We start from the raw sequence: 25,216 nt of genomic DNA on the forward strand, positions 1-25,216 counted from the left end.
TGAAGCCAAAACAGAGGTAAGAATGAAAAAATTGAATGCAATAGTTCAATATAAAACAGGGTGAACAAATGCAGTACGAAAGGCAATAGCAAAGCGATGATTCTGATGATTCTGCTCTGGTCGAATAAATCTGTAAAATGTAGATAAAATCATGAAAATCAACGAGCCGGATCGAGATGTGAGCAATTATTTCTATATTCAGAAACTGACAATTGGGATAATTTTCGTAAGAAAAACTATAACTTTATTGATTTCATCTTTGGAAAAAAACGGAAAACTACGGAAAAAATTTCATACGAGAAACTGTCACTTCATCGTCGAACTAAAGCGAAAAACCATTGAACACTTTTTACCTCACCTGGTTTCGTATGTGACTGAATGTTCAGCCATATAGGCATTTAGCAACAAAGCTGCTAAGCTGCATAAGTATAGCGAAAAGCATTTAAGTGCGCATATATGCCATTAAATCCTAAGTACCCACGTATTTTTGTGTATGCAAAAGCATCTGCAACGATTTTCGTTTGATTTTTCAGCAGCAGTAGCGATTTTATAAAAATGTGCCCATTTTAAGCGCCGAAAAGTGTTGAAAATCAATTGCAAATCCGCAACGTTGAAAAGGAAAATAAACATGCGATTGAAAAAGTAGAAATAACAGTTTGGTTAAAAAAGAAAATTTAAATATAAACATTCGATTGACGCACGATTGTGAAAAGTGTGAAAGTAGCATTAAAAACGATTTGAATTCCGCTGTTTTTTTAAGCCGCGAAAAAATTAAATACAAACAAAAAACTTTGAAAGTGCCTTTCTATCTACACCAAAATAAATGCAGTCACTTTGGCAAACGTAATATGTACATTCATGCATTTGTACGTATGTACAGTGGCTCAATAAAGAACTCGGACATGCATAGCATGCAGCTTCAATATCAAAATTTTTGTAAGAAATGCAAGTTAAATATTTTTATTTTTATATTTTTCCATTGGGTAATCAAATTGGATTTTAAAAATAGTAATAATAATTTACAAATCCATTACATTCTTGATTTAAAAAAATTATCATGAAGCATTCGCAAAATTGGTGTCAAAAAAGAAGTCGGACATCTGGCATTATTGTGATTAGTTGGCACTTTAAAACGAGGAACCCCAGATTTACTTTCCTCTCGGTAGAACAGTGCCTCGAAGAGAACTGACTACATTGTTCCGACGGTAACATTCAATAGAAATTGTGCCACTCTCTTTCCATCTAGGAAAGGGATTCTCACTAAACAACTTCGGCACTGCTGTCTATACAGATGGCAGTAAAATAAATTGTGGTGTTGGAGCTGGTATATATTCTCCTAGACTTGAAATTGAAAAATCCGTGCCTCTCCCTAATGTATGCAGTGTCTTTCGGGCGAAAGTACTGGCAATTGGGGATGCTTATAGGTTACTAATCGCAGATCGCTCTTTTAAGGGCAATACCGCTATTCTTTTGGATAGCCAAGCTACAATCCAGGCACTTGATTCAGTGACAAAAATCTGTAAACTGAGCGAAAACCATAAAGTTATTCTAATCAGGAGACATCGAAGCATTGAGGGTAATGAAAAAGCAGATGAACTGGCAAGAAGGGGATACCAAAATGGGCATCCCTCACAACACATACTATCGCAGTTGCAAACAACGGGAGAAAAAGGAAACAATCACCGGTTTCCTCTCCGAATGCCCTGCTCTATGGAAAAACAAAATGTTAGCCCTGGGCAAACCGCTGTTCGAGACTCTCGAACAACTGTCTAGTTTAGATGTTAACAACCTGATAAGGTTCCTGACCGGCAAGGACTGGATATAGTTATGCTGTAAATAACCGTTAAACAAGTTGGTAACGAGGATGTGGCAATAAAATGGTGCGGAAGTGTTAATTGTATTCTGGAAGAATCACCACTTAAACCAACCAACCAGTGCAAAGAAAGAACCAAACGTAATAAATTAAAGTAAAACTTCAGTCGTGCTTTGTTGAATAAAAGTCCAAATTATAAACATGGGTATACAACGTGGACAAAGCTCAATTCAAGTCAGCAATTTAATTATTAGTCATCATGAAAAGGGTAAAATAGTTCGGAAAATAGCACAAATAGTGAATAGACCCTGTTCGACTGTATACGACGTGATAAAACGTTTCAAAGAGACAAAATCCGTGGAAAATAAAAAGAAATCGGGGCACCCAAAAACGTTGTCGTATGCAGATGAACGCTGGATTGTACAACGAATTAAGAAAAATTCCATTTTGAGCGCTCGTAAGCTCGCAACAGAACTCGCCCAACACCTTAATATTAACTGCAACCCCGAAGGTATATGTGAAGTGTTGCGAAATAATAATTATAATGGAAAAGTTGCACGAAAAAAACTATTCAACAACGAGATTAATCGGCGCAGGAGAATAAAATTTACAAAGCGTCATGGGGATGAGGATTTCGAATGCTGGAATCACGTTTTATTTGCAGATGAAAGCAAGTTTAGCATAGTTAGGTGAGATGGACAATCATATGTGTGGAGAAGACCTAATGAAGAGTTGCTGCAAAAAAATTTACGTCCGACAGTTAAACATGGGGGTGGGTCCGTAATGGTATAGGGGTGTATGGAAAATTGTGCTTCATTAAAGGCAATTTTGACCACAAACAACTCCTTACAATTATGAAAGAAAATTTGGTCCAAAGTGCTGAAAAGTTGGGAATTAAGTACAATTTCCAGTACTATCAAGACAACGATCCCAAGCATGAGGCATTTGTTGCCCATCTATGGCTTAAGTACAACTGCCCTAAAGCACTTGAAACACCTCTACAATCTCCAGTTATCAATGTAATTGAACATCTGTGGGCTCAATGTGGAAAACCAACTGAAGAAGCATAGTATTAGAAACAAAAAAGTCCTAGAAAATGCTATTAAAGAAGAGTGGGGGGGGGGGGGGAATAGATACTTTAACGTGCAAGAAGCTGGTAGAATTCATTCCAAGAAGGCTGAATGCTGTGAGAATAAAATAAAGGCATGCCGACTAAATATTAATTATATTGTTTTTTCTTAAATATTATTTGCCTAACTCTACTTTATATTATACAAATGGACGAGTTCCTTTTTGTCATATATTTTGCTAAGTTTTTATGTTTGAATGAGTTGAATTTTGTTTACGTTTTTTGTAGTTTTGAAAAGTATGCTTGAAAAACGAAAATAAATGTGACACATAAACACATTAGATTTGCATTTTATTATACAGCGTTTGATTGCAAAGTAATGGGCCTTCCCGCGCGGACCAACCGAATCGGCTGGTGAGGGAAAATGATCGTTGGACCTTCTCCTTCTACTAGAAACCGGTCCCAGTTCGCTGGCAACAGCGGTGCAGTCAACATCGCTCCGCGCGTGAAAGCTGTTTTAAAAGTGTGTTAGGATTTTGCAGTGGCGAAAATGCAGCTATCGTTGGAGCAACGTTACTCGATCAAATTTTGCGTAAAGCTAAACAGTTTGTACCTCCAGAAAGCACTGTAAACGCGGCATTTTATAAAGAAGTGCTCCTTCGGCTGAAAAACCACGTCGCCCGGGTTCGGCCCGACCTCGTTAACAATTGGACCCTTCATCACGACAATCCGCCGGCGCACACCGCCTTCCTCTGCACCTCTGCATTGGCCAAGATGGGGATGCCGGTGCTTCCCCACCCTCCCTACAGCCCAGACCTGTCTCCTCCGGACTCCTTCTTGTTCCCGCGCCTGAAAAGAAAGCTGAAGGGGAGGCGTTTCGACTCCATCGGGGCGATCCAAAAAACTGTGATAGCCGAATTGAACGCGATTCCGGCGGATGAGTTTAAAAAATGTTTCCTGCAGTGGAAGGACCGCTACCAGCGGTATATTGACGCTCAAGGGTCCTATTTTGAAGAATATTAGTTGTATAAGCCAAAAGGTATAATAAAACTGCTTAAAAAAAGAAGGCTCATTACTTTTCAGTTGAACTTTTATTTCCGCAAAGGGAAAACCGCATCGCAAGCTCATAAAAAGTGATGTGCTGTTTATGGTGACGAAGTCTTAAAAGAACGACAGTGCCAAAATTGGTTTGCCAAATTTCGTTCTGGTGATTTTTCACTCAAGGATGAAAAACGCTCTGGTCGTCCAGCTGAAGTTGATGACGCCCTAAAGCCCAAAGCAATAATCGATTCGGAACGTCCGAGTACAACACGTGAGATTGCAGAGAAGCTTCATGTATCACATACATGCATTGAAAATCACTTAAAAGATCTTGGCTATGTTCAAAAACTCGATACATGGGTTGCTCACGAACTGAAAGAAACGCTTTTAACGCAACGCATTAACAGCTACGATTTGCTAAAGAAACATAATGAAAATGATCCATTTTTTAAACGACTGATAACTGGCGATGAAAAATGGGTTGTTTACAATAATATCAAGTGGGAAAGATCATGGAGCAGGCAAGGTGAACCAGCTCAAACAACATCAAAAGCTGATATTCATCAAAAGAATGATTTGTTATCAGTTTGGTGGGATTCCAAAGGAATTGTCTACTTTGAACTCTTATCACCCAACCGAACGATCAATTCTGATGTCTATGGTGAAAAACTAATGAAATTAAACAATGCAGTTGAAGAAAAGCGGCCGGAATTAACAAATCGAAAAGGTATTGTATTCCATCATGACAATAGAAGGCCACACGCATCTTTGGACACTCGGCAAAAATTATTGGAGCTTGGTTGGGATGTTTTGCCACATTCACTATATGGTCCTGAACTTGCACCATATGGTTACTTTTTGTTTCGATCTTTACAAAACTCCTTGAATGGTAAAAATTTCAAAAATGATGATGATGTCAAATCGTACCTGATTCAGTTTTTTGCTAATAAAAACCAGAAGTTTTATGAACATGGGATTATGATGTTGCTTGAAAGATGGCAAAAGGGCATTGATCAAAATGGGCAATACATTACAGAATATAGTTATTTAGTTCCAAGAAAAAATTGTCTTTGAATTTCCGAAAATAATCCGCAATTACTTAGTTGCCAAACCAATATTTTTTAGTTTTAAAACCATATCATTTGGGGGTCCGAGTTCTTTATTGAGCCACTGTATGTACCATACGGCACACACACACATGCCTGAACCAGTTGGCGCCATAAATTGCCCAGCATATGCAATGAAATGGAGTTAACAATAAATTATTGTTGTGTGTTGCATGTTGCACGTAACGCAGCTTTTTCGTGCGAATAAGTTGAGAAAAAAATTTAAAAAAATCAGCAAGTAACAAATACATACCCGCTTTTAATGAAGAATAATAAAGAAAAATTGTCGAAATTTTTGTTGCTGCGCACGAAAATGGGCGCTGTAAAAACTTTAATGTTTTTTAAGCGGAAACAGTTGTGTACCTCTACCTACATAGTAACTCAACATTTCGGGTGCACCTTCTACCCTTTGCCCTGCACAATTTTATTTATTTTTTCAATTAAATTGAAATTTTAAATATTTTTTCAATGCGGCGGGGGTACGCATACACATCTGTATGTGCTTAAAAAATGCAATTATTGAATATATATGAAATATTTACATAAACGTGTGTGTGTGTGTACTACATGCGCCTTCACGCACGCATCGCTGCAATAAATCTCGCTGGTATTTAATAAAAATCTCAGCGAACTTTAGCCATCATTTCCAAACAAAACCCATCTGAGCTTGCACAGGTAATTTATGTTTGTTAACCTTTCGATTATGTTTGTTTGTTTTGTTTTTTTCTTTCATCTCTCCTACACACAGGTTACCGCTACGGACGGCGACGTAGATAGACCGATGAGTATTGTATATTTTCTAACCGGTCAGGGCATCGATCCGGATAACACAGCAAATAGCAAATTCGATATTAATCGCACAACTGGCGATATTTTTGTACTAAAGGTAAGTGGATGCGATTAAGTTTTCAAAAATACATCCATAATATATAAGTAAATATATTTATATGCTACTAAAATCTCATGCATACCAGTGCATATGCAATGCAAGCGTGCAATGAGCACAAAATTTAAAAATGAAAGTCTCATTTGTTGGAGTTTCCCTTTCATTTCACGTAAATAAATAGTAAATAATAGAAGAAAATTATTCTTCATAAGAAATTGGGGATATCTCTTGGGTGAAAATTCTTGAAGTGGGCCGTACAAATACAGGGCCCGCCATCTATCGTTACGGATTTCAACTAGGTATTATTTGAAGAATGGTAACACTTAGCTGTCATCTGATTTGGTAGAAAATTAGTTTTATTCTTCCGCTAAACCAAAATGGTTGTGTATACGCTCAAAGATGGCGCTACTTGCCACACAGCGAATGCTACGATCAATCTTTTGCGCACTGTCTTCGAAGATCGCACTATCAGCCGAAATTCTGATATCGTTTGGCCGCCTCGGAGCTGCGATTTGACGCCGTTGGATTATTATCTTTACGGTGCCGTCAAAGACCAGTGTTATGTCAACAAACCTGCAACAATTGATGCACTGAAGACCAACATACGCGATGTCATAGCTGAAATACAGCCGCATACAATCGAAAATGTGTTGAAAAATTTGACCGACCGTATGGGATGGTGCATGGCTAGCCGAGGCAGCCATATGAATGAAGTTGTATTCCATCATTAACCGGAAGGATTGTACTTCAAAATAAAAAAAAAAACAGTTTGGAAAAATATTGAGTAGTTCCTTTTTTATAGAATTTTTAATTCCGTAAAGTTATATGGCGGGCCCTGTACAATATTGCTTATCATTTTAATACCTAATGCTATCTAGTTTTTTCTTAACAGAATTTCTATTACTAGTACTCACTCAATGGTTGAAATTCAACCAGTTTCTTCTTTATCTTTGCCTTATCGTATAGCCTGTTTTCAAAGTAGATTGATATAATTTTTTGTAGATACATATGTCGGCACCGCGATACCTCTCAGTGCACTCATAATCTGTGGCCAGCTTGCGGTGTTAAACACATTTTTTATGTCTGAGGTAACAACAGTGCAGTATTTCTGCGTGCCACCTTTCTATTTTCTGCCGCTAGTGGCTTGACGAGAAATACTATTACAGTTTGTACGAGTATTACGTCCACGGTTGAACGGCCTTTTCTAAAGCCATATTAATTTGGGTAACGCCCTGTTGGTTTCTCCAGAAACTCTTGCCATCTGTTACGTATGATGCGCTCTAGTATGATGCTTTGCCGAGTGTATATAGCATACACAGTGGACGATATGATGATGGATGGTCCGGTGGCTTTCCCGATTAGAGTAGCAGTATCAACCTCTGTTTCTTCCAGACTTTTGGAAATCCGCCTTCGTTGAGACATGTGTTGTACCATTTAGCAAAAACCTCTGGTGATGATTTAATTGCTGCTTTCACAGCTATGTTTGGGAAGCTATCTAAGCCCGGAGCTTTGTTATCAGTAATGCGTTTTACTATGGAAAGCACACAAGAAGTGACTCCTGGGATATCAGCCACCATCACCCGTTATGTCTGTCGGGGGTTTCACTCCACCTGATATGGGAATAATGTGGAAACCACTTCTCGTAATAAAGCTGGGCACGTTGGTTGCGGTCCTCTTGGATTTTTAAGGGTTCTCATAACAACCTTATATCCCATTCCTTAGGAGTCAACATTCACACCGTCACAAAGCTCATTAAAACAGCGGATTTTGCTGACTTGTACAGCTTTTTAAACCGCAACTTTACGGGTTTTTTGTTGCGCTAATAATGCGTCGACGACTGGCATATCCCGTGCTCGCTTTAGCTCCCTGCGCACCCAATTGCAGTTTCCTCTTGTTCTTGCGATGGTACTATTTTACCAATATACCGCTTTTCTGTGTGACCTTCCTGATAACCTAGGCTTGGTTAATTCATGGCATGCGTCTTTATATTATCCACCAAGCAGAGAGGTCTACAATTTTATACACCACTAAATGACAGATGATTTTTGGGAGTAGATTTTATATATTAGAAATGGACTCGGAGATTTGCCATTCACCTTGGAGAACCGGAAGCTTGTGAGACTGCTAAAGTGAATATTATTTCGCTGTTTCAAAAGCCAACTTGCCAGTACTGCTTTACTAGTTTAGTCCCTATTTTGTGGGCATGGAGTTTTCGCTGGCTGCATTTAACACAAAATCATCCCTCGTGAAGCTGATCGCAAGAAAGGCGTTGCAATTATCATAGATTACATAATAGTTCCATACATAACTCAAAACCTAAATTTTTTATAAACATTCTGCCATGTTCAGTATGTATGTTCGGAATTATGTGTCAGATAAATTATATTTGAAGCTAATACTGCTACATCAATGATGTTTTAAACAAATTTCGCTTAGATCCTCCGCTGATTTTATTATAGATATAATATAATTTCGAGCTTAGTAGTTGCACCCTCTTTTGTTAAAAATTTTTTCGTCTTAGGTGCGTGAAAATATAAAATATCCGGGTATCTCGTAAAATATATATGTACTGGGTTTAAGAAACGCCTCATTTTTTACGCTTTCAGAAACTCTATCGCATTAATGCAACACAATGGGAGCACCGAGATCGATAGAATTTGGCGAAGTTTTGGTGTGAAGTCATTTACACAAACACCTTTGGTTTCGCGTCGGTCCGATTCACATACTTTCTGGTATGCCATGGCACAACACCATCAACCTGCATACGCATAACCAACTATTTTACACGTGGCCTTGAATAGCCGCACGGTGTCCCATAATTAATTGGAAAATACTCAGCGGTGGGCTCACGTCTTGTAGAGAAAACCCCAAAACTAATACCGGTGGGCAAATATAGCGCCAAGTGTTGAATAAAATTACTAATTAAACGCTTTTTCTATGACTTCGCTTCTGTGTGTCAAATTTGCAATGATTTTCGTCAGCAATTTTCCAAAAGAAAAATTTTCAACTCGATTGACAAACTTGAAAGTGAAATCACAAAAGTTTTGCAACTGTTAGCGACACAAATTACATTTGAACAAACACTAACAAAAAATAACTAAATAAATATAAATATATGTACATTAGAGGTGTTTGTTTTTAATATTGTGAAAATAAATACCTGAATGTCTCGATTTTTCCATGAAATATTGCAAAACGGCAAACGTAAACGAGAAAGTTTGTGGTTAAATAACATTCAGCCAGAATGTTCAATGTAGTGGATATGAAATATGAGGTGCAAGAAAAATTAAAGTATTATTAAAAAGAGAAGGTATTTTTAATTTATTATAAAGTAAATTTTTTTCTCTCAGATCCACTTAGATTCTTAGTAACCAGTCCTGCGAATTTATGATTGTGAATATTTTCTAGCCAGAATAATTGTTGGTATGGCTTAAATCGAAGAACACGATACCGAAAATGTCAACATGAATATTGACACTAACACCCTTTATTGCATTTTTGGCCGAGCTTCTCTTCCCATTTGTGGTGTGTGTCTTCTGTCTGCATTTTATGCCGCCTTCAAGCATCAGATGGTATTTTCTGTGACAAGCTTTTTCAAAGCAAAAACACACTCGGACGTTTGTAATTTCCTGCCGAGGGCCAACAGCTATTAGAAAAAGCTTTTCCCATCATTTGGTGTTTTATGCACGAAGTTTCGAACCCAGGCACACGAACTCACGTACCAACCATTCGGCTACGGCGATATTTATTTATTCATTTAAACCACTTATCTTGAGCCAGCAGAACAAGTATCACAGCTCAACAAAAATCGACCGTCTTTAGTGAATAGACGTAAAGTTTTGTTTCACCACGACAACGCAAGACTTCATACCGCAAGGCAAACATTAGGCAAGCTGAACGAGCTCGGATGGGAGCCAATGCCGCATCCACCATACTCTCCGGATATTGCACCTTGTGATTATCATCTTTTTCGTGGACTTCAATCTCATATGAGTAACAAGAACTACTCCTCAAAAGAAGCAATAAAAAGGGATATCGACGCGTATTTTGGCTCCAAGGGCAAACAATTTTTTCAGCAGGGAATTAAAAATTTGCCTAAACGTTGGGAAGACATTGTTAATAGGGAAGGAAAATATATTATTGATTAATAAATACTTTAAACAACTTTTTTATTAATTTTAAAACCACCTTTAAAAAACGCATGAACTTATGGACTGACCTGATACGAGTATTTTTGTCTTCTTTACATATAACACCGTACGACAAAAATTTAATTCTTTGTTGTCCAGGAAAAATTGCATATGCACAGCAAACTATAGGTTTTAAGGAGTAATGTTGCTTGCATTTAAAGTTTCAAAAGACAAAATTTTCAAAAGATTGATATACCTACTTACCATACAAAGGCTGATCAATTTAGGAGGTTTCGGATTTTAAATTGAAATAAAACAACGAAAATTCAAATTGATTGAGCAATATTTATTACTTCTGCGTAGAATCATTTACGAGTATGACATTTATTTTTCAAAAATATTCAATTTCAAATTTTGGCCATAACTGCGCCGTAATTCGGCCATACGTAAACACCAATTTCGAGTGACTCCCTGGAAGATTTCGGCCGGTCCCTTAGTCGGATAACTTTAGTAATGTTGACTTCCAATACCTCAATCGAGGCTGCTTTATCCACAAAGCATTTAGACTTTACATACATACTCCCACAAATAAAAGTCAAAAGGTGATCTTGGTGGGCAATCCGCTGCTCCGATTGTAAAACTATTGTCTCATGGGCTGTTACAAGTAAAGTCGGCGTATGAAATTGTAATGAATTTAGTTTTATTTAATCACGGAAATATTAAAAAAAATCACCATTTGCTTTTATACATCCCTTCAAACGATTAGGCTTTTCAGCTTTTGCAGAACCGTACGGTTTCCATGGGTATTGACGTCGCTGCTCGAACCAAAGATTGTTTGAGGCTCTCCAAATTTGTGTGAGGTCTTCGCCAGGCCATGTTCTCCTATTCTGATCACAAGCTGTAGTCCACTAGTTCGGACAACGCGAGGTCGACCACTTCTCTTTTTCTCTGTCACTTCAGACGTTTGGAAAAAACGATTGTTCGTGCGGTAAACAAAAATTCTTGCATTATTAAGTTTTTTCAGCAATTCGTAAATCTCACTTGCACTTTTGCCCACGGCTAAAATTTGTCGCAGAATTTATGGCAGAATTTATGGCATGACTAAGTAGACTTTTTTGATTTTTAATTAATAGCATAGACAATAATAATAAATAATAGGTCTATGAATAAGTTCGTGCGGTTTTTTTTCGAAATTTGAATTTCGGATCATTCCCATGGCTTTTAAACGTTTGGAAATGGTTGATTGATCAACTCCCAAAGTTTTTGCAACCTCTTCTTGCGTTTGAGCCGGATCTTGATCGAGCAATTCCTCCAATTCGGTATCCATGAACTTTGGCGGCGCGGCCAAAATTACCACTTTTAAAGCGTGCAAACCACTTCTGGCACGTTCGCTCAGCTAGAGCATGCTCACCATAAACTTCCACCAAGATACGATGACTTTCGGCTGCTTTTTTCTTCATATTAAAATAATGAAGAAGAATTCCCCGCAAAAACACATTATTTGGCACGAAATTCGACATTTTCAAGTGTGGTAAAAATATTGTTGTTTACGCTTCAAATAAAAAACTTATACTGACGTTTGTGCCTTACGACAGTAGCTCTCCAATGAATGTTTGGAAATGTGGATCGATGGAATAATAATCAAGTTACGCCATCTGTTGTAAAACCGCACGAACTTATCCAACTTATTTGCAATAAAAATTATATTTGTCATATACCACTTTGAGAGACACCCGAAAAATCCGACCACCCTAATGTACAAAGCAAGCCAAAAAACGTACAATAGAAGGCATACATGTGAATAAATGAAAAGTAGCACGCACACATACACATTCACATATTGGTAAATTAAAAGTTTGTCATGCTGGCAGAACATATCGTATTACAAGCGAAGTACTCGATCCTGTGTATTCTTATGTATGCAACCGCCTGTGTCTGCGTTTGCTTGTTTGTGGGCGTGTTGACAAATGCCAACAATGAAATTTGGTAACACATATACTTGTGCATATACATATGTTTGCATCCAATTGTTCATATGTTTTTTTTTCGGGTACGCATTGCAGTCACAGCTCGCACATGCAGTTGAAAATAACGCATGGTTGTTGATGGTGACTTCCGCGAAACATGATGGTGACAAGCGGTATTTTATTATTAGAAAATTCCAAAGTTTTTTACCATTTAGTTGCCAACACAACTGCAGTACAGGCAATCAGTTTAGAATGAACCAGAAACTCGTCAAGTGCCATGCTATTTTCGATCACCCGTACATACAAATTTAAATTTATTGGCGTTTAATTACATAACATACATGGGGGCGTATGAGTAGTATTTATAAATATGAATTCAGCTACTCACAGACACATGCACACTTGAGTTCATCATGTACTTGAATAAAACTTTGTATATCCTAAATTCGCTGAAAATAAATATTTCTGCTCTTACTTGAATACTTTATTGCCTTCAAAACTGCTGCGCTCAAATTTACAAAGTCGGGGCTTAAGCTTCTGCTTTGTGTATTTTTGCTTCCTCTATACCGATTATTTTGATAATTAATTATTGATATATTCCTTTTGCTCAGTTCAGTTAGTTGCAGTTCGACGCAAAAAAAAAAATAAATAAACTAAACAACACGGGGATTCCCCGTCCAGAGTCTCGTGCGCCGTGCGCGAAATCGAGCGCTCGATATTGGTATTGGACGCTCATAATGAAGAAGACACACACATTATGTTTGTATTTAGGTAACAGGCTTCCAAAGAGTTTCAGTTTAATTTAAATCAGGAGGATGCGGTAGCAAAGTGCATCTTCCATATAAAATAAAGTACTAAACATAGGGGCTTCCAGTGGCTTATTAAATTTACTAAATTCGTCTGACCAAGCTTTCTAAGCCGTCTTACTCAGATAATGAAAATTTTATTTTTTTTCCTACCGCGTGAAAAGTTGTAAATTTTCATGCCCATCGCCAAAAAATTAACTGTTGCCTCGGCACTTTCTGAGTTTAACTTTATAATCGTAATGGTATGGATAAGATTCTTCTAAGATATTTGAAATGTGTGTGGCGCAACGGACAACTGAATTAATCGAGGTAAATAAACTGTGAAATCCACTCCTATGACTCGTATTGGTGCAGTTACAAAAGTGTTGAACGACATTCATCAACCATCGCCCATTTGATCGGATCACGTAACACTTCCTTGTCTTCTGGTCTTTTTTAAAGCTTTCATTGAGCAACAACAACTTATTGTGCGCAGAGATAGCAAACCTCATATCTGCCTTAAATAACTATAACAGTAGGACTTATTAATAAATATAGGCAATTTATTTGTTCCTTATTTAATTTTGATACTTTGTTTATGAAAATATAATTTATTCTTCTGAAAGCCCATACAAGTCCAACTTTCAAAATTTAAAAATACATTTAATTTAAAGTAAAATTTAAAATTATTATATTTTGTGTTATCATTGACAAAGTTGTACTTCTAGTTAAAACCTAGTTGCAACAAATACCTAAGCTATGCCTGCGATGGCCTTAAAATCATATCGTACAACGAATTTCCAACACAATTTCCACTTAATCTGAATTTTCTGAAAAACGTCTGGATGCAATTTTATATAGGTGCGCCACTAAGTTTCCGCTGTTTGTCAATAGATGCCACCAGCAGTGTGTGCTAGTCGATTCTAACATAACTTAATCGTTATAAACCAAGCTTCGTCATATGGTAAACAAACTGCTTCGACACATTAGTGATTTTATTTTGGTTTTGTGAAAATGTCGGATTTTGTGCCGAATAATCGTCATTTGCGGGAAGTGTTGATTTTCCTCTTTCATTCGAAAAAATGGCAGCTGTAGCGCATCGAGAGCTACAAAAAATTTATGAAGATGCTGCTTTAAGTGAAACATCGTGAAGAGATTGACTTCGTCGCTTCAACGACTGTGATTTTAATGTTGACGACCGTCCGCGTGAATGAAGGCCAAAAACCTTCGAAGACGCTGAATTGGAGGAATTGTTCAATGAGGATCCATGTCAAACGCAAGAAGAGCATGCTTCAGTATTAAAAGTTACCCACCAATCCATTTCCAAGCGATTGCATGCTTTGGGAATGATTCAGAAACATGGGACTTGGGTTCCTTATGAGTTATAACCAAGGGATGTTGAATGTCGTTTTTTCGCCTGTGAACAACTGTTCCAACGGTAAAAAAAGGAAGGGTTTTCTTCATCGCATCGTGACGGTTGATATAAAATGGATTCATTACAGCAATCCAATGAAAAGAAAGTCATAGGGACTGCTCGGTCATGCTTCTAGGTCGTCGCCTCGGCCGAATATTCACGCTGCGAAGGTTATGCTATGTATTTGGTGGGACCAAGTTGGTGTTATTTATTATGAATTATTAAAACCAAGCGGAACCATCACTGGGCTCGAGATCTACCAGAAAGATGGGAAAAGTAGTAGCCAGCAATGGGCAATACTTTCAACGATTCACTTGTAACCATTTTTTCAGAATAAAGTTGTATTTGCATCAAAAAAAAGAGCGAGAACTTAGTTGGGCACCTAATAGTTCATTGAATTTGAGTGAAGAAGTGGAAGTTTCAATTTGCTGAAAAATTGCGTTGATTTTTGACAATTTTTTTTCGTTGAAAATCTTGTAAATATTCCCCACACACCGAGTGCTCGATATTTTTTATGTGGAAGAAAAAAATCCAACACCGTCTACAAATAAATTGTCAACAATCAACACGATTTGTAAGCTACTTAAAGCTTGCACTTTCTTATATCAAAATTTAATGGGCTAGAAAACTGTATACTGAGAATTGGATTTTCTTTTTTACAATTTAAAAAATTCATATGAAAATATTTGAAGTTTTGATGAAACTCGGCTACATTAATTTTTAGATTTCCTAGAGTTCAAGTTTCGTAAAATTCCTTATGGTTTTTTAGGAGAATGAACTATGTTTTCATAAAAAAAATTATTGTACTAAAGTGCTGTAGCAAATTTCCATTCTGTACACAAACGTAGTTATTATGCCGATTTCTATCCTGTACCTCGCCAATCCTCAATTCTTAGAGCTCCAAGTTGAAGCGTGGGGCCACTATGGGTTATGAAGATTCACGATGCCAGTTAACCAACGACAACTTACGATAGATTTTCGATTGGTTCATAAACAACTCAGTGTGATCCATCTTTGCTTAGAAATCATATGTAATTCTAGTATGCAAAAATACCTGAAGACTTCACGAGTAAGAGTTTTTCCCCCAGCACTCGCTGAATTGAGCACAGGTAGTAAAGGGGTTCGAAGAGACCGTTCACACGATTATCGGTTAGTGCGCACAGTTTTTTTCTGAGAAGACCCCTACTGAAATTTTCAACGAAATGATATTTTTGGAACATTTTAACACTTTGACGACCCCAAAAATTTCTTATTTTTCAGATTTTTTAAAAATAAGTGTTAAAGTCATCCGCACTGGTAAGAAATAAGCTAAGTGTATCACAAAACTATGCGCCATATAAATTAATTGCACGCTCTTAGAGGCAATGTTAGTTAAATTGTTTCGTAAGAGGTTTTTAAAAAAACTTAGATCAACTTGAGACCAAACCAGAAATACTTCAACACACCTTGAAAAAATGCTCATATTTGGTGGTCAAATATTTAGCAGGTTCTTCTCTTGTGTTATTGCTACAGCCCAGAACTTTTTTGGATGCTGCACAGTTTTATTATAGGACAAATCTGAATATTAATAAAAATCTGTATAAAAAACGTTTGCTCTCAAAAATGTTTCGTTCCATAAATAGATTTCTTTCAAAAATCATTTACTTATGCACTTCTAAGCCGTTTTTCAGTTAACGCTGTTGGAACTCCCTTCCAGTGACTTTGAGGAAATCATTGCGTGAAAACAGCTGCAGAAAGCTTTTATTGATTATTTTTCTAACTAATTAAAATGAAAGGGTGGCAATATATTTTCTTATATTTTTTCCGCGCATTTCTGAATATATAACTCTTTATATAACTCTCTATATAACTCTAACCATTTAGCGTTTGTAATGGCGAAAAAAGTAATAATTTCTTGTAGTCTTCTGCAGTGGAAAAGTTTCGAAATAAGTACTTTGTTGTACATGTCATGAAGTGTATTAATTTATGTTTTTTGTTTTTAAATGTCCTTAAAATGTCTTAAAGCCTCAACTTTGGGCTGCACGCGTCAGAAAAATTTTCTTTTTTTATTCCTTATTTGAAAAAAATTAAAAAAAAAACAACGAACTCAAAGTTGCACTAAAATTTAATAAGCTGTAAAACTGCATACGAAATATCTTTCTAGAAATTCTGAATAAAAACCGTGGAGTTGGGGGGAAAGTTGATGGAATTTTTCTAATTTTTGTATGAAATTTTTAAATTGAATTTATATGGCATTCCTTAGACAACGAGGGAAACCACTTAGAGTAACAGAAAAGGCGAAATATCTAGGACTTGTACTGGAAAGGAAGCTAAATTGGTGCTCACAGTCGCAGATAGAGTACGCAAATCTATGATGGCGTTGTACTCCTGCGGAAGGCTAATTGGAAAGAGATGGGGATTGGAACCCAGAATGATACACTGGCTGTACACAGCAGTAGTTAGGCCTATTCTCTACTATGGTATTGTAATATGGTGGAATGCCCTTGAGGAGGGGGTGAACATCAAAAAACTTGACAAGGTTCAGAGACTAGCATCTATTCTCATAACTGGCGCGATGTCAACCCAAGTCAAGCCACCATCGAAAGCATTATATTCGACATTAAACTTCCTGCCGGTAGATCTGCAGGCAAAATATATCGCGCGCAGCATGGCAATAAGACTGAACACTCTAAGTAAGAGGTCAAATAAGAGGTACGGTCACGGCAAAATCCTGGCTGGCACTTCGGAGATTCCCGGATTGGTGGACTATGCACTCCCGCCCACACTTGCCATTACATCGCTCACGACCCTCCTACCCTCAAGGGAAGAGTGGGAACGGGACGATGTAAGACAGCGCGAGTCTATCCATGTATACACAGATGGCTCAAAGCTCGAGGGCAGGGTGGGCGGAGGTGTATATTCGGAGCATCTGGGGATCTCCTTCAGTTTTCGGCTCCCCGACTACTATAGAGTCTTTCAGGCCGAACTGATGGCAATAACGAAAGCCGCGACACTGGTACAATGTGATGCGATATCCGGAAATGACATCTACATTTTCACTGACAGCCAGGCGGCGATAAAATCCCTCACAAAACAGTCGACAACCTCCAAGGTAAATGCCATACATCTCTTAACGAGATGGCTGAGTCGTTTCGCCTAAGGATAATATCTGTTCCTGGCCATCGCGACATTAAGGGTAACCGTAGAGCCGATGAACTAGCGAGACTCGGCACCAAGTTGACCGATAAGTACATAGACAATGACATAGGCATACCCTTACAAAGATGTAACCTACCTATCCTTCAAGGAATTGTAAGGAAAGCAAACGAAAGATGGCGTAATGAAGCCACCTGCGAAATCGCCCATCAACTGTGGCCGACTCTTAGTGCTAAATGCACAGAATCTTTGCTAAACAAAAATAAACAGTCAGTACAAAACACACAGTCTTGGCATACTGATTTCAGTCACAACGGGACATTGTCTAATAGGTAGGCAGGTCCAAAGGATGGGCGTGCAAGCACATGACTTCTGTAGAGGTTGTCTTGATGAGGAAGAGGAAGAGACAATCTTACACCTTCTGTGCCATTGTCCTGCTCTATCCAGACGGAGATGTGGTATTCTAAGCAGCCAATTTTTTAACGAATTGGAAGATCTCAGTTCCGCAGAAATAGGAGATATTCTAAAATTTTTGAAAAGCACACACTGGTTTTAGGAGAACTAGGGAAAGCTCCCCACGCGGCATCACAATAGGCTATGTGCCAGAGTGTGTCCCACAGGACAACCGCTTCAACCTAACCTAACCTAACCTCAGACAACGAGCTATAATTTTAGATATAAATAATGAATATTCCAAAATCTCAAATTCAAAAATTGTTAAAATGTTGATGCGCTAATTTTATATTATACGAGTATTTTATCACAGGCTGTTTACAGGGAATTTCTTTCCATGAAAAATGCTATTCCAAATATACATAAAGGCCTTTTCACATTATAAGTCGACCGACTTAAAAAATGTGTTTTAGAAAGAGACTCAAATAAAATATGCACATATTGGCGTTTACAGCAATTTTTTGGGGGAATGGCTCAGCTTCTCTCCCTTACATAAGTTCGTCTACATAATACGAATTGGACTGAGAGGGCCGAACCGAAATTTCCAATTCACATATTTTTCTCGTTCTTGGCAATTTCTCTTAGGCAATGGCAATTTTAAGATTTTAGTGACTTTTTGTTTTTTTTTTTTTGTGAAATTTCTACAGAGATCATCTCCTTAAATTAGCATATTAAATCATTAAACTAAAATATTTAATACTTTTGTCGTCTACTAAAAAAATAAAGGGATTTTAGTTTTTCGAAGATCTGATTTTGACCACTAATAGCACATCATTTTTAGCAAAACAAATGTGATATGCTATTGAAACAGGTGGAGCACGTGGATAATGGCCATGTTTTTACTTTTTTAGTTATTCACACGCATTAATTCTAAAATTTTTTACTAAAGCCCCAACTTCGAAATCCCATATCTTGACGTCGGAGGGTAACTTCGAAAATTGAGAAAAATACTTTTTTACTGTGACCCAGTCTCTTAAAATCAATTGGTTTGGTGCAATAGAATAAATATGTAAATCAATGTGTTTAATATTTCTGGTATCTACTGTGACATTTATTTGATTGTTGTGCCATAAAACAATTCCCCTCAAAACGCTAATAAAATACGAAATAGACAAAAGTAAAATTAAAATTGAAATTTTAAACCATTTGCAATTATTTTTATTGCAATTGTCTGCATTGCTACTAATACCATCGCAGTCACTAATATTAAAATTTTTTTTCATAAAATTTTCTTTTTAATTTGGGTCACAAACGTTTTAGTTGGATGTAGTTGCACGAAAACGTACACTATTCAACTCTTGATTTCTTCCATCAAATTTATTTTTAGTTTCGTCTGCGATTCTCATTGTTAACTGTAAATATCATTGTCTCGCCAGCCTGGCTGCATTTTACAAACCAATAACTGGGTCAGTGTACGTCAGCATAATTGAAAAGTGGGCGCGAAGTAATACTTTATTGCTTTTTTGCTATTCGGCTGTCGTGAGATATACTCGCTGGGAAATCTTTTATGTCAGAATTGTCGGATTTAAATGGAAAAAAGAATGCAATAAGCAAAAAGAGTGGTATTTGTTTTAAAATGTATAATTTTAACTAATATTTGAAGTGACATTTGGGTAAAAACAAATGAAAAAGTCGTTTTGTAACAAAAGTTGGTCCAGTATTTATTACGATGCCACGCTTCTGTAACTAATATTGCGCAAGCTGTAAATTGAGGTCAAAATATTCACTTGAGCAGCTTCAGATAGGAAGTTAAGGCAAAAGTGAGCAACTTTTCTGTTATCATTAAGTCTGCAAATTTGTAGCAGTCAAAAAAAAAACAAATTAAGAATCAAATTAATCATTTGGGGTTTTCCCGGCTGACTTAAAATATGTAGTAGTTATTATATTTATTAAAACATGAAACAAGAAGGACACAAATCATTACAGACCTATATCCCTGCTAACACCTATGTCCGCAGTTTTTGAAAAAGAAATGATGAAGAATGACACTTTTAAACTTTAAAATATATACTTCGTACTCACAAAAATAAGTTTCATTAAAAGGAAACCTATTGGAAAATAATGAAATTGTAACTAGTTGGCAACCCGAACTCCTACTTAATTTCTTTTTTGCTTCAGTGCCTTTTACTTGTATAGATTTACGTTTAGTGTGTAATAAAACGATGACGCTGGTTTTTTGTCCTACAAAGTTTATGGGCCCCGGAGAGGCTCAAGTGGTTTTTTACACACAAGAAGAAATCGCAACTTACGTGCAGTGATACCAAAACCAGAAACAGGGTTTGATTGAAAAGTAATGAGCCTTCCCGCGCGGAGCGTCTGCCAATGATCGTTGGACCTTCCCCTTCCACTAGAAACCGGTCCGAGTTCGCTGGCAACAGCGGTGCAGTCAACATCGCTCCACGCGTGAAAGCTGTTTTAAAAGTGAGTTAGGATTTTGCAATGGCGAAAATGGAGCGATCGTTGGAGCAACGTTACTCGATCAAATTTTGCGTAAAGCTAAACAAAACGAGTAGCGAAACCATTGGGCTACTCAAGGAGGCTTACGGGGATCAATCTCTGTCCAGCGCCCAGGTAAAACGGTGGCACAAGTCGTTCAAGGAAGGCCTTCGACGGCGCAAACATACGAAGATGTGAACCGGGTTCGTGAATTTTTGAACATTGACCGTCGTGCTAGTCTACGTGAGATCAGTGAAGAGTTAAATTTAGCTTCTTGTTCCCGCGCCTGAAAACAAAGCTGAAGGGGATGCGTTTCGACTCCATCGAGGCGATCCAAAAAACTGTGACAGCCGAATTGAACGCGATTCCGGCGGATGAGTATAAAATTTTTTTCCTGCAGTGGGAGGACCGCTATCAGCGGTGTATTGACGCTCAAGGGTCCTATTTTGAAGAATATTAGTTGTATAAGCCAAAAGGTTTAATAAAACTGCTTAAAAAAAGGGGGAAAAGCGTTGATACTTATAATCTTGACTGTTAAATCGTCACAGGGATATAATATTAAACATGCAGAGACTTCAAAAGGAACATGGAATAAATTGAAAAGTGTACACCAGCCGCGTGGTCCGACAAGAAGAGTTACTTTGTATAATGTATAAATCCCTAACCAACTTGAGTATGCCTGAGAGTGACACAGTGGTACACCACACAAGGAAATTTTGTGAAATTGTTGATAAAGTCTCCGAAATTGGCGTAACAATAAACGATGATTTGCTTGTTCTAATTCTTCCTACAAGTATACCCAAGTCATTAGGGAATTTCGTTATAGTGGTCGAGCTTCGCGATTCGTTGCCTACCATCGAAATGTTAAAGGCAAAGTTGCTGAAAGAAGGGGCGCAGCGAATACAGCACAAAACAGATCAAAATGGCAGTGAAGGTCGAATAGCGGTCGTAGTGCAGTCAGATCGGAAACATGTCAAGAAACTAAGTAGGAATTCGGGTTGCCAACTGGTCACAAATTCATTATTTTCCACTAAAACCATTACAATCCAAATAGTCATACTAGAAAACACTATTGATTTTCTTGGTGTTGGTATTTTTTATTTCTTTTTATTTACATTCAAATAATGACTAGGAATATAAAAATTTATAAGTTAACAAAAAAATATTTAATTGTTTAAAAACAAACAAACATGTCTGAAAAAAAAATTACTGATTACTTAAAGACAATTTCTAAAACAATTAAAAAAAAAGTTTCAAAAAAAATGTGTCTTATTTTTAAAAATATTAGTATTTTCCATTTACATTCAAATCAAGGCTTAGAATTTAAAAATTATAAATTAAAAAATAATTAAAAGTTATTTAAAAACTAAAAAATTTCTAAAAAAAATTCAAAAATGACTGCTTACTTAAAAATAGTTAAAAGATTAAAAAAAAATAAACATCTTCGAAAAAAATGTCTTCCGTAAAAATGTCTGATTTTTTTCAATTTTCGACATTTCTGATTTTTCTTTAATTGTGTACAAATCAAGGCTCGGAATTAAATATTTATATATTAAAAATTTGTTAAAAACAAAAAAATTTCTAAAAAAAATTTAAAAATTACTGCTCTCTTAAAAAATAAAAAAATAAGAAACGTCTTCGAAAAAATCATTGTATCTGATGTTTCACAATTTCAGCATCATTGATTTTTTTATTATTGTATGTTCAAGTCAAAGTTCGAAATTTAAATCTTTTTATATTAGAAAAAATTAATACTGTGTAAAAAAAATATGTTTACCGAAAAAAGCTTCAAAAAAATTAAAAATTATACTGTGGGCAAAAAAGGTGGTGAATTTATTTGTCAAACTTCGCGGGATTAAAATTTCCCTCTAGTTATTTTTTTCATGAGTTGGCAGTACTATTAATAACATCTGGGCCAACTTTCATGTGAATGTCATTATCAGTAATATATTTACGATTGTGTTTACCAAACGACCAAGAGTGCATTTTTCGATTTTTACAATGTCCGATTTGATTGAGCATAGAAGTGCCATCAAATTTTGTTTAAAAAAAAAATAAATAATTGTCACGTACACTTCTGTTAGATGTTTGGCCGAGCTCCTCCTCCTATTTGTGGTGTGCGTCTTGATGTTGTTCCACAAATGGAGGGACCTACAGTTTCAAGCCGACTCCGAACGGCAGATATTTTTATGAGGAGCTTTTTCATGGCAGAAATACACTCGGAGGTTCGCCATTGCCTGCCGAGTGGCGACTACTATTAGAAAAATTTTTTATTAATTTTTGCTTTCACCGAGATTCGAGCTAACGACCTCTCTGTGAATTCCGAATGGTAATCACGCACCAACCCATTCGGCTACGGCGGCCGCCAAATTTTGTTTGCGGAATGAAATTTCGGCTGCGGAAACGTTTAGCATGTGGCAGAAGGCATTTGGTGTTTCAACCATGTCGCAGTAAAATGTTTATAAGTGGTACAAGGACTTCAAAGAGGGTCGAGAACGTGTTGATGACTTGGAGCGCTCCGGACGACCATCGACGTCAACAGATGACCAACACGTCAATAAAGTGAAGGAGTTAGTGCTCAAAAATCGTCGGTTGACTGTTAAAGACCTGACTGATATGATCGGAATATCAGAAGGATCTGTGAAAACCATTTTGAAAGACCATTTGGGCCTACGAAAAGTCAAATCTCGTTTGGTACCGAAAACTCTCAATTTCTTGGAAACAAGTCGTCGCGTTGATGTGTGTGAAACAATGCTTTCAGACTATAAGGAAAAGCTCAAATGCATCATTACGGGAGATGAGACTTGGGTTTATGCTTACGACCCTGAAACAACCGACCAATCAAGCGAATATTGTGCTAAAGGAGAGGCCAGACCGAAAAGAGCACGTCAAAGTCGTTCAAAAATAAAGGTCATGATGACAGTTTTTTTCGATTTTCGTAGTGTGGTGCACTATTAATTCCTTCCACCTGGCCAAACTGTTAATAAGGAATATTATTTGAGCGTTGAGCGTCGTTTACGTGAAGCAATTCATCTAAAAAGACCAGAATTATGGGCCAACAACCGTCTCACACTGCACTCGTTCTCCGTGACCATTTCGCCAAAAATTCCAGGCATATCTTTCCGCAACCACCATATTCGCCTGATTTGGCTCCGTGTGAGTTCTGGCTATTCCCAAAACTCAAGAGGCCACTCCGGGGAACGCGTTTCGAGTCGATTGAGGAGATAAAAGCTGAATCGAAGAAGGTGCTGATGGTTATACCGGAAATGGACTATTTGGCATGTTTCGGGGATTGGAAAAATCTTTGGCATAAGTGTATTTCATCGAGAGGCGATTATTTTGAAGGGGATGAAATTGATTTACAAGAATAAATAAAGATTTTTCATTTTGCAACCAAATTCACCTTACTTTTTGCCACATTTTTTTTTTCAAAAAAACGTATCTAACTTTTTCTAATTTTGGTATTTTTCATCTTTTCGAATTATATTCAAATCAAGGCTTGGAATTAAACAATTTTAATTAACTAAAACAAAAAATAAAAAAAAAAATTGTGCTTACTTAAAAAGGTTCCTAAAAAAATTATAACAAATACTTCTTAAACAAAAAAAATATTTTAAAACGAAAAAAGTAGTTCTTACTTGAAGAAATTTCTACAAAAATACATTAAGGCTTTAAATTTCTCTTTTAAAATGACACTTATGGTTTTATTGTTTGCTCCATAAGTAATGATTGAATTTTGTTTACGAAATGAAGTTAATAAATACATACATGTTCAGTACTCAACTGGATTTTTTCCAACAACTGTCCTTTGTCCACTATCAAACACGGTTTCAGATTTCACCGCTTAACAAACTCTTGCCTTTCTTGACCCAGCTCTGTACGTTTCTATGTATATTTTGAGCGGGATCGTTGCCGTTATTATTAAATGCATTGTTTTCGAATGAACTACATTATTGAAATAATTTCCCACAGAAAAAAATTTACTCTGGACCCGCTCCCGCATGATAGTGAATATCATGTACGAGCATATAAATATCTGTAACTGTGACTGTTCGAGCTGGTCTTCGCATTAACAACACGCGCCAATTTAGCTGACATTGTTGTAACTTTTTGGCTGAAATGTAAACACTTAGGGCTAAATGCCATCAAAATGACCCAATGATATCCACATCAAACGAAATTCGATAAATTTCACTCTTACATTCGCTTTTAACTTTATTTTGCTGATATCATTTTCCTAAAATATCATCAATGATATTTTTAAAAACATACTTAGGAGGCTGTTTCTCTTGTTCAAATGTAAACATCCGCAGGCAATCAGCACACAACCTCATCACTCACCCAAGATTTGCTCGCTCATCAATGTACTTTTCCTAACTACATTCTAATTCTAATTCTCTTTTTCTTTCTTTCTTTTGCCCTTTTCTTAATGCCTCCGCTATCGTTGCCATTTCAATCTACCACAATAGCCACTTGACCGTGATCAACCACATGGTAGGCCACAATGGCGATTTACCGTCTTTGCACAGGATGAGGGAGGCGAGGGTTTGGTTGGCTATGCTGACATCCAAGTGAATCTAAAGGATATCAATGACAATGCACCACAATTCCCGCAAGGCATTTACTTTGGCAATATAACAGAGAATGGCACGGCCGGCTTGTCGGTGATGACAATGTCAGCCGTCGATTACGATGATCCCAACGAGGGCACGAATGCCAAACTTATTTACTCCATAGAAAAGAATGTGATCGAAGAGGAGACAGGTGCGGCGATATTCGAAATCGAGCCGGAAACGGGCGTGATAAAGACTGCTGTGTGTTGTTTGGACCGCGAACGCACACCCGACTACTCCATACAAGTGGTAGCGATGGACGGTGGTGGACTGAAAGGTAAGAGTATACGCATGTACACGCACACACAAAAAAGGACAAAAACGCAAATTTAAAGTGTTGTTGTATAAATACTGAATATATGTATAAG

The 25,216-nt window shown here is 37.1% G+C and overlaps 1 protein-coding gene across 1 annotated transcript in view; it reads left to right on the plus strand.

Annotated features, from left to right (window-relative positions):
* The window catches only part of LOC129249023 (putative neural-cadherin 2), a 124,272-nt gene that overhangs the window by 59,451 nt on the left and 39,605 nt on the right, over positions 1-25,216 (plus strand). The window contains exons 5-6 of the mRNA XM_054888634.1: positions 5,778-5,915; positions 24,705-25,125. Of these exons, the coding sequence (XP_054744609.1) occupies positions 5,778-5,915; positions 24,705-25,125 (559 nt within the window). The remainder of the gene's footprint in view (positions 1-5,777; positions 5,916-24,704; positions 25,126-25,216) is intronic.

This window comes from Anastrepha obliqua, chromosome 5, assembly GCF_027943255.1.
Source record: "Anastrepha obliqua isolate idAnaObli1 chromosome 5, idAnaObli1_1.0, whole genome shotgun sequence".
Taxonomy (NCBI): domain Eukaryota; kingdom Metazoa; phylum Arthropoda; class Insecta; order Diptera; family Tephritidae; genus Anastrepha; species Anastrepha obliqua.